Source organism: Dromaius novaehollandiae, chromosome 1 (genome assembly GCF_036370855.1).
Source record: "Dromaius novaehollandiae isolate bDroNov1 chromosome 1, bDroNov1.hap1, whole genome shotgun sequence".
NCBI classification, from domain to species: domain Eukaryota; kingdom Metazoa; phylum Chordata; class Aves; order Casuariiformes; family Dromaiidae; genus Dromaius; species Dromaius novaehollandiae.
In genome coordinates this window covers 199,376,877-199,389,422 of record NC_088098.1, presented here as the reverse complement: position 1 = coordinate 199,389,422, position 12,546 = coordinate 199,376,877, and the positions used below count along the sequence as shown (strand labels likewise).

Sequence of the window (12,546 nt, the reverse complement as noted above, 5' to 3'; positions counted from 1 at the left end):
CAAGACAAACACCATGCAACTTTTGTATCGCTCTTTCTACTAGCAGATTTCAAAACACTTTCACAAAGGAAGCCGGTATTATCCTTTTCCTTTGGTACGACAGCATCCTAGCTCAAGGTAACAGCAGTGAGCAGGAGTTACCCTTCCAGGGCTCCAAGACTGTGGGTCCTTGACAGGCGATAAAGTGATGGAAACCTTTGTCCCACCTCGTTCCAACTACCTGATTTCCTCTCCGTTCCTGGTCAGTCATTACCAACACTACCTCATGCTAGCTTTGGCACCTGGAAGGTCCTTCCATAAGCCAGTTCTGGTTTAAACTAGTGTGAAAATAGCCTGGGTCTGAGCCTGGGACTGTAAACGTCCTTAACCCTGGCCAAGCCCTTTGAAATACTGTGTTCACGATGTCCCAGAGATCGCTGTCATAAATAGAAAAATTCCACCACAAAACACCTTTGTACACTTCCACAGCCACAAAAAAAGTTACACGAAGCATTCAAGAGACTCTATGGCAAGGCATATCTGCGAAACTACTACAGCTATGCCTCTACCACTTTGTGTAGCTACACATAACACAACTGCATTGGATGAAGATAGATACTGAACTTCATAATTTCAACACAAACCATGGGACATCTTTAGCCTTTCTTCATATACATTTTCACAGTCCTAGAGATTTTGAGGTCAGCAGGGACCACTAAATCAGCTCATCTGATCTCTAACGTAACACAAGCAATAAAATTTCATTCACTTGCTCCTATATTGAGCCAAATAACTTTCTCAAATATATTTTCCACAAAAAAAAGTCTTGATCTGAAGACAAACAGAATGGTACCTGCTACTTCCTAAGTGGTTTAACAACATAATTTGACCAAAGTCTCCTTTAGCAGCATAGGCATCTGCTATGCCATCTCAGTCATGGTAGTAAAATTGTTTATAATGTAACACAGTGAAAATAATCTGAATTAAGATTTTTCCTCCTACATCACCTCACCAACCCAGGTCACCACGCAGCCTTACAGATGGCTGTACCAGCGCAAGTGAGGGGCAGCAGAGAACAGACTGCATAAACTGACATCGCTACTAAAAAGTTCAAATTAAGTTTAAACACTGTTCTGTACTTACTGAACCTTTCCCTGTGGCTATGTCGGGCTATCCAGAAGAATAAACAGTGACCTCTGAAAAACACGAACTATAAAGCTGAGCTACCCTATGTTCTGGCAGAGCCAAAGGCAGCACTGTACGACTGCTGCTCATTATTAGGTCTCAGAAGCAGGAAGTTTTGGGTCACCCCCAATTTTTCTTTTTCTTTTTTTTTGGGGGGGGGGGGAGGAGGAAGTGGGTAAGGGGGAAGAAGAGGGGACATTTAAAATAAATCCTCCTCCCTGCTTCTTTCACTCCCTATGCCCATAACTATTCTGTACTCAACAGGATGTTTTGGACAGACTTTAAGGCGATGAAAAAAAGAACTAAAGACCCTCTTTGCTGCCTCCTGCTGCTCAGACCTGACCCTCCCTTCCACACACCTCCCAGCACTTCGTTTTACACCACTCAGACACCCACTCCAGTATACATCAAAATTGCTCCAACTCTTCCCACTTTCCCTCTACCAAGGCTGCTGCAGGAGCAGTTCCACTCCCTTTTGTTCCAAGGAGGCCACGGAAACCTGGGAAGTAGCAAAGCAGACAGATATGAGGAATATACTTTCCACTGGTAAAAAGGAAAAGGGCACAATTGCCAAAATCCAGAATTCTGCCCCTACATCAAGCCAGGACATGGAAGTGCAAAAAGATTCTTAGGTATACCCAATCTAGACAAATTTTTTAGTATCAAAATATGGTCAGAAATTTATGGAAAGGAGTATATTGCTTAGTCGCTTGTGACAGCATCAGCTCAACTCAGTAATCAAGAGGACTTCCTCTGCCCCTCCATATGGAAAGCTGTTAATTAACTAATGAACTAACAGATAAGGATAACAACTATAAGACTCTTAAGAAATGGCTAAAGGGGAGACAGCAGTAGGTAATGCCTGAAGAAGGATTATCCAGATGGAGTTACTGACTAATGGAGCTCCCCAACAGACAATTCTAGGAACAGACACACAGTACTTTCATTAACAACTCAGCACAAATATAGCAATAGGCTGATGCAACACGGGCATGCCAAATCAGTGTGAAATATCACTCTGATTCAAAAAGATCAATGCCCCCTCTGTAAAACAATTGGGAAAAATTAAGTGTGAAGAATTCCATTTGGCCAGAATTGCAGTTCACCAGATGCTGCATCTGCTTTTTGAAGGTTTCAGCATCTGCATCAATCCCTGCGTTCCTGTTCTCAGCTTCTTGCCCTCGGTACCCGCGCACAGCTGCTCTCAGCTCCCAGCTAAACGTTGCATTAGGGTGGCATGCACTGGAAAAGTCCATCAGCAACCATTAAACACGATGCTACCTCAAGCTCTTGAAATTGCTAAACTCAGAGTAAACTGTATACCAGTGAAAGGATCGCTGTATCACCCCCATTTTTTAGACTCCTTCTCTAAATCAGCTACTAGAAGCAATCGTTGGAAACAGATCTCTCAGCTAGGCAGATGTTTGGTCTAACCCAACCATTACGTATGCACAGATCCAGTTGGTTATACCTGGTAATGACTTGGAGGACTTGAACAAGCCTTCTCAGCACAGAGAGATCATTTGTCTGGATTACTTCCAGCAGGTAATGTACCATAACAAAATCAGAGCTAGTCCGTTCCTTCCTTTCACTCTTACTACTATACAATCTTCATAGTCTGAAAAATTGACCCATAAGGAAGACAGACCGCACTGAGAAGTTGAACTTCCTTACAAAGGAGCCTTGTTATGGTCCTGTATTCCAAGAAATGCAAGTTTAAAAAAAATTAACATATGCAAATGTCCAGGGTAGATGATACAAGCAATTTGTTCTTGAATTTTAGGGATATTAATGTGCTCTCCTACGCTCTTACTTTATAAGCTTATTTCACCATTTGAAACAGAAGTTTGTTTGACCAGTGTTGGACTATCCAACTTTACCTGAAATATCCATCAGAAGGCCAGGATATGCCACAAACTAAGAAACACGTCAAGAAAATACTAATGTGTGGAGGACTAGTTTCATCCCCTCCACCATCACTCCCAAAACAGACCACAGCGAGACCAGAACATTTATGAATTTGTAGAGAACAGAAATCTTCTGCAGCCTTCGCTCAAATGTTCTTGAACTTGGTCCATTAATGCTACCCAGAACCATATGGTGTAAAATAGTTCAGGATGAAAGTGACCTCTGGACATTACTTATCCCAATCCCCTGCCCAAAGCAGAATTTCCTTCCAAGTTAGATCAGGTTGCTCAAGGCCTCAGTTCAGTCGAGTTTTGAGTATCTCCAAAGACAGAAGACTGCACAGCCTCCCTAGGCAGCTTGTGCCACTTCCCTAGCCATACTTACTGTAATTTTTTTTTCCTTCTACCCAGCTGGAATCTCCCTTTCTGAAACTTGCATGCTGTTGTCTTTTCACTGCGCACCTCTGAGAAAAGTCTGGCATTTCTAGTATCAGGACAGTGAGAGTCAGCAAAGAAATTTTACAGGGAAGGTGGAGAATATAGCTGAGCTACTCTGACAGCTCACCACTGCTAACAGGGGCAGACCTGCCCTCTACACATCCAGCAATCGAACTGCAGACCCCGACCCATGCTAGCTCTGCAACTTAAACAGCTGCACAGATAGTCAATTCTTCTTGCTAAACTGACAGAAAACCATTCCCTTGTTTAATTCTCATGTCAGCTCAGCAATATTAATCTGTTCAGTACAGGCCACAGCTAGGGAGAAAGTGGGAGCTGCAGGCAGGAACGGGACCTGCCTCTTTTGGGAGGGCAACAAGCTGTAGCCTGAAACTTTAGTCTTAGGCTTCACTGAAATTTTTGTAGCAATGCCATTCTACCTGCTTTAATAACCTGCCAACACCACCTGTACTAAACAGTCCTGTCTATGCCTCTAACTTCCCCCTCTCACCTAGGGGATGAGGTTTATGTTTCTTCCCTCGACAAAGCAATCCATGTCTTCTCTCATCCACGAGGACAGTTACTAACACAGTACTTAACTAATATCAATTATAGCCAGCATTAATTACCACCTCAGCTAAACAGAACGTAACAGGTAAGAACCACTTACACTTGGGTAAGGGATGCCTTGCCTTGTGGAAACGGAGGAGCATTAAGTTCTCTTCAGATCATACAGATGCTGACGTATGGTCTTCCCAAAGCCAAAGTCACACAGGGTAAAGGTATATATCAGCCTATGGCACTACAGTACAGAATTTCAGGTTTTAAATTACAAGGTGATACGGAGACCTGATTTCAAATAAACACTGTTCAGCTTTGTTGGAAAGGAAGTAACTACAAAAAAGTGCATACTTTTTAATAAAGCAAATAAGTGCATACTTTTTAATAAAGCAAATACTCTTATACACACCAAAGACAAGTCACAGGACCAGCACTCAAAGTCATATTTGGCAGCTAATGACTATTCAAGCTTAATCTTTTATAACAACTCTTCAACTTCTGCCAAATTTCAATCATTTTCCAAACTATGCCTTTTGAACATGGGCCACCCAGAACCTGTTGAAAGGCATTATTGGTAAGAATATAGAGATAAAAGAGAAGCTTGGTGAGGGGACAGACTGAAACCTTCGAGGTCATCACACACTGCAGGTCAAGGTTTGTAAAGTCCACAGAGATCATCAATTTGTGAGGTCAGAGCAATTTTGATGTACCTCATATACCTGAGAAGTAAACAACAGTTTTCCAAAGGAAACCTTACCTAAGACATAGCAGTAAACACAACTTATGAAAATATTTGTCAAAGATTTAGAAAGATCAAGGTAATTCATACTTACTCCCAGGGAAAGTTAAACAGATTCGTTTTCTATTTTTATTAGCATGTCCAAACTCCTCTGCTCCATTATTCTCCTCCTCCCCTGCCAACCCAGGCTCAGGATTTCAGCCGAAATCAAAACAGATGTCACATAAACCACCCCCCAACATGCCCCATCCTCAAATACCTTGCCCCACTTCTGATGCCTCCCTAGCAACTGTACTTTGCAGAGATTGCCTGTATTGTCTTCCTCATCTGACATACTAAAACCATCTGTTTCTCGGAATCTCTCTGCCCCTCCCTACCTGGTTAAAACTTCTTGCTGTCTATTGCCAAGCACATCCACAGCTCTGCCCTTTGCTGTTTCTTCAGATCTCTCTCCACTTCAGGGTGCCTGCCTCTACTGATGGTCTCCATTACTAGCACCAGGTTCACCACCCTCCCCCAAGTCCTCAGATTTTCACATAAACACCTACAGGATCCCATCAAGTTGTTTCACCAGTTCATGCCTCCCAACTGCCAGGCACACTTGCTGCCCTCACCCCCAAACACACCTTTTAACCAGATTTTACCAAGCACTTAAAATAGTCCTCTGGCTAAATTAAATGAAGATTAGCCCTGTCCAGGTGCAATCCTGCACTAAGCGTTTCCACAGTGGCCAGCGAGAAAGCCCAGTGGCAGAGAGCACAACCCTTCCAGGCACTGCAGCCCCACATCCAGCTTTGCAGAGCAACGCGGCCGGCTCCTGGACCTTCTCCTCTCTGTCACGCCAAAGACCTGATGGTGCTTAAAAGCAAGAAACACAGAGCAACAACCCCGAGCAGTTTTCACAGCTCCTCTGGCCGACCCTCTCAAGGCCTGATTCGGAGCCCTTACAGCTAGCTTTGGTAACTCTCCATTTTCACACAGCTTCCTCAGGAAGAGGGAGCTAATCCTGGTCAGTTCAGTGTTGTTACGGGACTTTCAAGAGCAGCAGTGAAACACAAGGAAAAGCAGCCTCTCAGTTTTCATACTGTTCCAGGCTGGAGAGTGAGGAGAAGCTAGAAACTGCAGCAAAGATCCTAAGAATCACGTGCCTGCAGACTTAAGATATAATTTTACCAGTAAGTATAGCACCTAATTTTCAACAGAAGTATAAGCACTACCATAAAAGTCCTGCATCTTTTCACTGTATGAACATTTTTATTTACTTAAACTCCACATCCCATTTCCCTCTCTACGCTACTAGGGAAGCCACGCCAACACAAGAAACCTTGAAGTTTTCTAGTGCCAATGCAAAACTTTGGAGAGGCCACTCCACACAGTACCAGTTTGATACTAAAAGCTACATAACCACTAGCTTCCTTCCCCCCCACATTCTGTGTCATAATAATACTTATTACATATTTCCTTTACACAGTCAAGCACTTCTGGTATTTAGAAATATATATTTTTTTTTACATAGAGATACACAGATACGATTAGAATGTCAAATGATCTGCGTGGTTAAATTTTACAATAGCATATATGAAACATTAAAGCCACTCCAATCTTAAGACATATCACAACTTGCATATTTAAGCTTTTTCTATATGGAATTAATGCTTGCTGCAAAATTATCCAACCTCAGTTTGTTTTTGTTTGGAAATATACTCAACACTTTCCAAGCTTTGATTTTGCGAGGAGTAAGGACGTGTACTTTGGCGAGGATATCCCTGACTGAAGCTAATTCCCTGTCACTTTGCAGTCTGGCCTCTCCGGCTATGTCTCAAACTCGCAACCACGTGGGCTCCACGCAGGCTTGAAGTACTGACCCTAAACAAGCCTTCCTATGAATTTGCTTGGCTCTTTTCAAATTCCTTTAACACTGACAACTTACTAACTTTAACTCAGCTGGAATCTTATACTTTGATAGGATAAAAGTGAGTTTTGCGAGAAATCCTTCCGGCTAGACGTTTGTTGAAGATCGGCAAGCACGACCTGCCGATGACACACATCCGCGTGCAGCTTTTCATTCAAAAGCAGGAAAGTCATTCACAAGTAGGTAACACTTTATGCTTTTAAAGCACTAGCCGGAACGGGTGTCCAGCTCCCTCCGAGAGACCAGCCGCGCCCGCCGCACAGCTGCTCCCCTCCGCCGCGGAAATGGGCGCACGAGACGCTGCCACTCGCGGTCGCACGACGGGGCAACCCGCGGCGAAGGCACCGCGGCGCGAACCACGACGGCTTCGCCCGCGCAGCAGCCCGTCCGCCCCGGCCCCGCGCCCCCGCCGCGGGGGAGACGCCGCCCCCGGCACTTGCTCGGCGGCAACTTCGCCGCGGGGGAGCGCGGGCGGCGCCCGGGGGGCGGCGGGACGGGGGAGCCGCCGCCGTCGGGGCGGCCGGCGGCGCCCGGGGGAGCGGCGCGCGCGGCTGAGCGCCGGCAGGGGAGACGCCACCGCCCGCGGGGCGAGGCCGGGGGGGGCCGGGGCGCCGCGCGGAGCCGCCGCGCGCGGCGCGAGGGGGCGAGGGCGGCCGCCGCGCGCGGGGGAGGACGGGAGGGGGGGGCCGCGCGGGCCGGGGCGGCGGCGCGGGCCGGCGCCGCGCCCGCCTCACCATGAGCACTTTGGCCGCGTTCTCCAGCTGCGCGATCACCTCGGGGGCCCCCCCCGCCGCCGCGGCCGCGGCCGCGGCCGCCGCCATCATGGTCTCTCTTCAATGACGCGCCATGCGCTGCATTCTGGGACGAGGCGGCCGCGCAGCCAATCCCGGCCGCGGCGCGGCCCGGCCCCGGCGGCCACGAGAGGCCGCGGCGGTGGCGGCGGCGGCGGCGGCGCAGCGTGAGCGCCGGCCGCCACCGAGCGGGGCCCAGCGCGGCGCCGCCACACACAGCCCCCGCGCCGCGCCCCTTCCCCTCCCCTCCCCTCCCCTCCCCCGACCGCCCTCCCCCAGGGCGGGCCCGGCGGGGGCCCCGGGGCGGAGCGGGCCTCGCCGCCGCTGGGGGCCGTGGGGCCCCGCCTGCGGGCGCGATGTGCTGGCGGCGAGGCTCCCCGCGGCCTCGTGCGGGTTGGCGTTGGGGCGTGGAGGAAGGTTTCGTGTGTGAAGCAGCGTCCGGGGGCGGTGGGGAACGGGAAGGGCGGTCCCCGCCGCTCCAGACCAAACTGCGTTGCAGGAACCGCGGGTGAGAAGAGCCGCCGCCGTTTACAAGTGACCTCGAAGGCCGCGTTGTCCTGGTGGCTCCGTCTAGAGCTGCCCTTGCGGTTTTGGATGCGAGTGACGAGGCAGCATTGCCTCTCAAACGTACGCTGGGGAGAAGGTTGTTGTACGTCAGTGGAAGCTGCAGGACTCTCCGATTGCATCTGCGTTAGCATTTCCGTTTGGCTTAGGAGTTCGCTTTTGAGACAAATCTGATAGTTTCCACTCACTGCGCTTGAGTTGGCACAATGGAACAGTCTTGGAGCACACGAGCTTCGATAGCTTTCTGATGAAACCAAACTGGCAGATCCGCCACCGCTGAGGAGGGCTCAGCCCGTAGGACCAGGCTCAGCCTCTTCGAAGTGCTTCCCTCACAATGCAGCGTGGATCAGCATCCGCTGTTTTGATCCACAGGCCCTACTGCCTTTAAGGCAGACTAGTGTTTCTGAGTGTGGTTCTTCCATGCTCCCAACTTTGAGAAGACAGTAATTGGCCTCTCTAGCTGAAGTTATGCAAAGCTTGGAGCACATCAACTAACCGAAAAAGTGAGGGTCTTGAATGCTCGCAGCCTGTCCACATAAACTGTGTGTGTATCCAGTGCTTTCATGCAAGTGAATACAATACAGTAGTCAACGGCAGACACAGTGATCGAGGAATTAGGGCAATAAGAATAAATATGACTTATTTGACACTTCAGAATGAGACTCAAAAGTGGCTCCCAAGAAAAAGCAGTTTTCACTATTGAAGAGGATGTGGCCATGCTTGATACTAAGCAAGATTAGAAGAGAGCCACATAAAATTTTGTGTTTTAGCTAGCATGTAATTTAATTCACGCTGAGGCATTAAATGTATTTCAGGGTAAAGTTCAACTTCACTGTTGTAGCATTTGGGGGAAGATTAGCAGGGCCGCAGTGAAAGGAGAGAAGAGATGGGTATAAGAGAAGTTGAACCACCAGTCAGATGGAGGAGTTCACAAGGAGTGTACTATGACAACACGCTTAAGCCCTGAAATATGTTTAATGGGCAAACAGTGGGATGTACAGGGAGTCTTACTCCAAAGAACAGTAAAACAAGTGCTGAAGACTTAGCAGTTTGTATATAAAGAGGTCATGTCAAAAAAGCTAAAAGGTATCAGAAAAGGTATTTTAAGCAATTCTTTGTTCAGTAAAGGACTACTTCAGTTGAATACTTCTGTGCTTGTAAGTTGTATTTAAAATGAGATTGGCTACAACTACTTCAGCATGCTTGAAGATCCTCCATTCTTCTGTGCACTTGCCTGTTTAGCAGCACACCTGAATAATTATAGGAGCAATAGAAAGAGCATAGACTTGATCAGATTGCAGAGGGCCTTAAGAGCTCTCTAGATCAACCTTCTGCTCAACACTGAATTCAGAGCAGGTTGCTCAGGGCTTTGTCCAGTTGGGTCTTGAAAACCTCCAAGGATGGAGAGTGCATAGCTTCTCTCGGCATCTTGTGGGAATGGTTGGTGATTGTCATGGTCAAAAGTTTTTTTCCTTACATCAAAGTCTTCCAATTTTAATTTATGACCGTTGCCTCTCTCTCTGCTGCCCAGCACCTCAGTAAAGAGTTTTGCTCAATCTCCTTGACGATCAAACCAAACTGATCAACCAAAATTAGGTTTCCCCTCAAGCCTTCACTTCTCCAGCCTGACCAAGCCCAATTACCTCTCCTCAGAGGACTTGTGCTCCCACCTTCTGATGACTTGGTTGCCCTTAGCTCAATTTTTCAATTGCAATTTATCAACCTCTTTCTCACACTGGGGGCCCAAAGTGGTATGCACAGTGGTATTCCAGATGTGATCTAACAAGTGCTGAGTAAAGAGGAAAAATCACTTCCCTCAGTCTCCTGGCCACATGCCTGTAAAAACATGCCAGTATGTTTTTACAAAGGCAGTCTTGCATGCTGCCATGGCACACCACTCACTCATCTTTAGCTTGCTGTCTGTCAGGGCCGTGTGTGCACAAATAGACCTTGATTGCCCAGATACCTCACCTGGGACTTCAGCACATGCAGTGCTGTAGATACACCTGTGCCTGGTCCTGTCTCCTGTTGTCTTGGCTTATTGATTGGCCTTCCTGGATGGATGCATGGTATAAGAGGCTGTGTCTCCAGCCCTGTCTCGTGCGTGGACCTTGTCTCCAGTTTTGTCCCTGGCTGTGCTTTTTGCTGTTCCTGACCGGACCCTGGACTTGACTTGTTATCTCGCCTTGTCTGAGGCTTTCAACAGGACCTGTCATGGTCGCCAAAACAGCCATCCACAAATCCTATGGGACTGCACCCTGGTCGGTGGGGGCACTGCTCTGCCTGTGCTGTGCTCAGCCTCAGTTACTGGCTTGCCCATCCTCATGGAGCAGCCCCATTCTTGTTGCTCCCTGACATGGTACACCAGGACCTCCAGATCCTTTTTTTAGTCAGTCCCAGTCTGTACTGCTGCAGTGGCTATTCCATCCCAGTAGAGGACTTTGTATGGCACCTTGGGATCCTGTCTGCTTTTTCCCTGAATAAGCATAATGGCTTAGTTAATCTATATCTTCCCCTTCTTCACCCGAAGTTGTTTGTCTGTCTGAGCATACCCTCACATTAATTTAATCCACTTTCATTTACAGATCTATACAATATTTGCAGACAAGAAAATCTTGCATTTGCCATATTGTCATCAAGTGCATATTGCCTGTATTTCCAGTGAAAGGACTGAACGGATCTACTACAGTGAAAATGAACATGTTCAAATAGTCATGTTCTTTTCAGTCATATTACAATCTTAATGTTCTCTTGGCTAGACTCAGTAAAGCTGATTGTTCATTTATCTTGTCAGAGGGAATGCTGAAGCTATTTCTGCTGCTGGCTAAAAACGATGCATCACATTCTTCCTTAATGCTTCCCTCTTTTGTGATGTTAATACTCTTAAAATAGTTCAAAGCTGTTGGACTCATGGCTAGAAAGAGTGATGTCAGTAATGGAGCCTGCGCTTCCTGCTTTAGCTGTCCTTGTCTCTCTTCTTTTCTTCCACAGCTGAAGGCATCTGACTACTGCTAGCTTTAGTCAAAGATTAAAATGTTAATGAAAAGGAGCCAACAGTTTGTAGCAAAACAGTCATGGATTAATTTGTTTTTGTTTTTCTTTTAATATTTGTTGATCAGATGGTCATATACCACACCTAGTATGTAGGAAAGGTCTGTTGTCGTTGGGAGCATCTGAGAAAGCCTAAGGTAAGGAAACAGAATTGGTGGGGCAGTAAGTTAAGGAAGGGTAAGAAAAGGAAACCAAACTCCATAGGGAAATGGATCACCAGTATGAAAGAACAATGACAGTTGCAGGGTTGGGAGGCATTAATCTTTCATCACTGGTTGGCTGGGATGTTTAGAAGCCCTTGTCTGCTATCAGGACATGCATCTTGATTTATTCCCTAATCTTGATATCTTAGTATTCTTAAAAATGTTTCCCTCCTGTTTCCCAATTGTGTTCAAGAGACCTCTTCCCACATAACCTGTAGTTATTTTTCAGTCAACTCATTTCTCTGGCCAGGATGTCCAGTTTGGTCCCTTTCCCATACAGCTTTCTACTAACATCTGCCTTCACTGGCCCGATTTCCCCTACAATACCTTCTGGTTTATTGCTGGCTTTTCACACATGCTCAGCAAAAGTCTGGTTTGGAGTGGTGGCTCCAGTACCAGCTGTCCAGGTTGTGGCAGTCTGTGATGCTCATCTCAGTGACGCAGAAGAGCTCACTCCCACCAGTGTGAATTACTTGACAGGGTCACTTTAAACAGTTCTGCTTAATACCTTCAGATACCTCAGATGCATATCTGGGTATCCATACAAATGGCCTAAGAGTTATATAGCCGCTTAAGTCACTGTTCCTCTCTTGAGCAAAAGCACCTGCCAAAATTATTGTAAACAGGCCTGGTAGCTCTGCTTAGTGCGGCTACTCAGTACTTCCCACTATGAACTCATTTCTCAGTTGACTTTGAAGTTGGGCAAAGTTTACAGTTTTGGAATATAGCTGTCTGTGCAAGATACCTGTTACAAGTTTAAAGAGTATGTATACTTAAGCTGAAATTATAGTCTCTTCTGAGAGCAAAGCAAGAGAAAAATGCAAGACTGAAGTGAAGCTTTTGTAGAAAGCCAGTTTATTTGGAAAGTGTGTTTAAAGTTTGAGAAAGCAAAATTTTGATTGGAAAGTATCTCTTCCCATATCTGATAATCAGTCTGTTTGGCTGAATTTAAACTAATAAACTGAGAAGGTTCACGTATACTTGATTGGATAAAGTCAATGTAGTCTGAAGGTTTCCCTTCTCAATGATAATTCATCTGAGGGTTCACAGAGGACCTCGGAACAGTCCTTTCCCTTGCAACTCCCACGTGTGATGGAACTGCACCTCTTATCCTCCAGAGCATGCTCCAGCCCCTCACAGCTTTTGTTTGTGGCTGAAGTCTCCACAGTTACCATCCACTTTGCCCTTGCTACCACTTTCTTCCAGAACACAAATA

General features: G+C 46.7%; 1 protein-coding gene across 1 annotated transcript in view; it reads right to left on the bottom strand.

The window, feature by feature from the left end:
• Positions 1 to 7,781, bottom strand: part of XPO4 (exportin 4) — an 87,039-nt gene extending 79,258 nt beyond the window's left edge. Inside the window, exon 1 of the mRNA XM_064505022.1 lies at positions 7,456 to 7,781. Coding sequence (XP_064361092.1) covers positions 7,456 to 7,545 — 90 coding nt within the window. The 5' untranslated portion in view covers positions 7,546 to 7,781. The remainder of the gene's footprint in view (positions 1 to 7,455) is intronic.
• Positions 7,782 to 12,546: the final 4,765 nt, after the last annotated feature.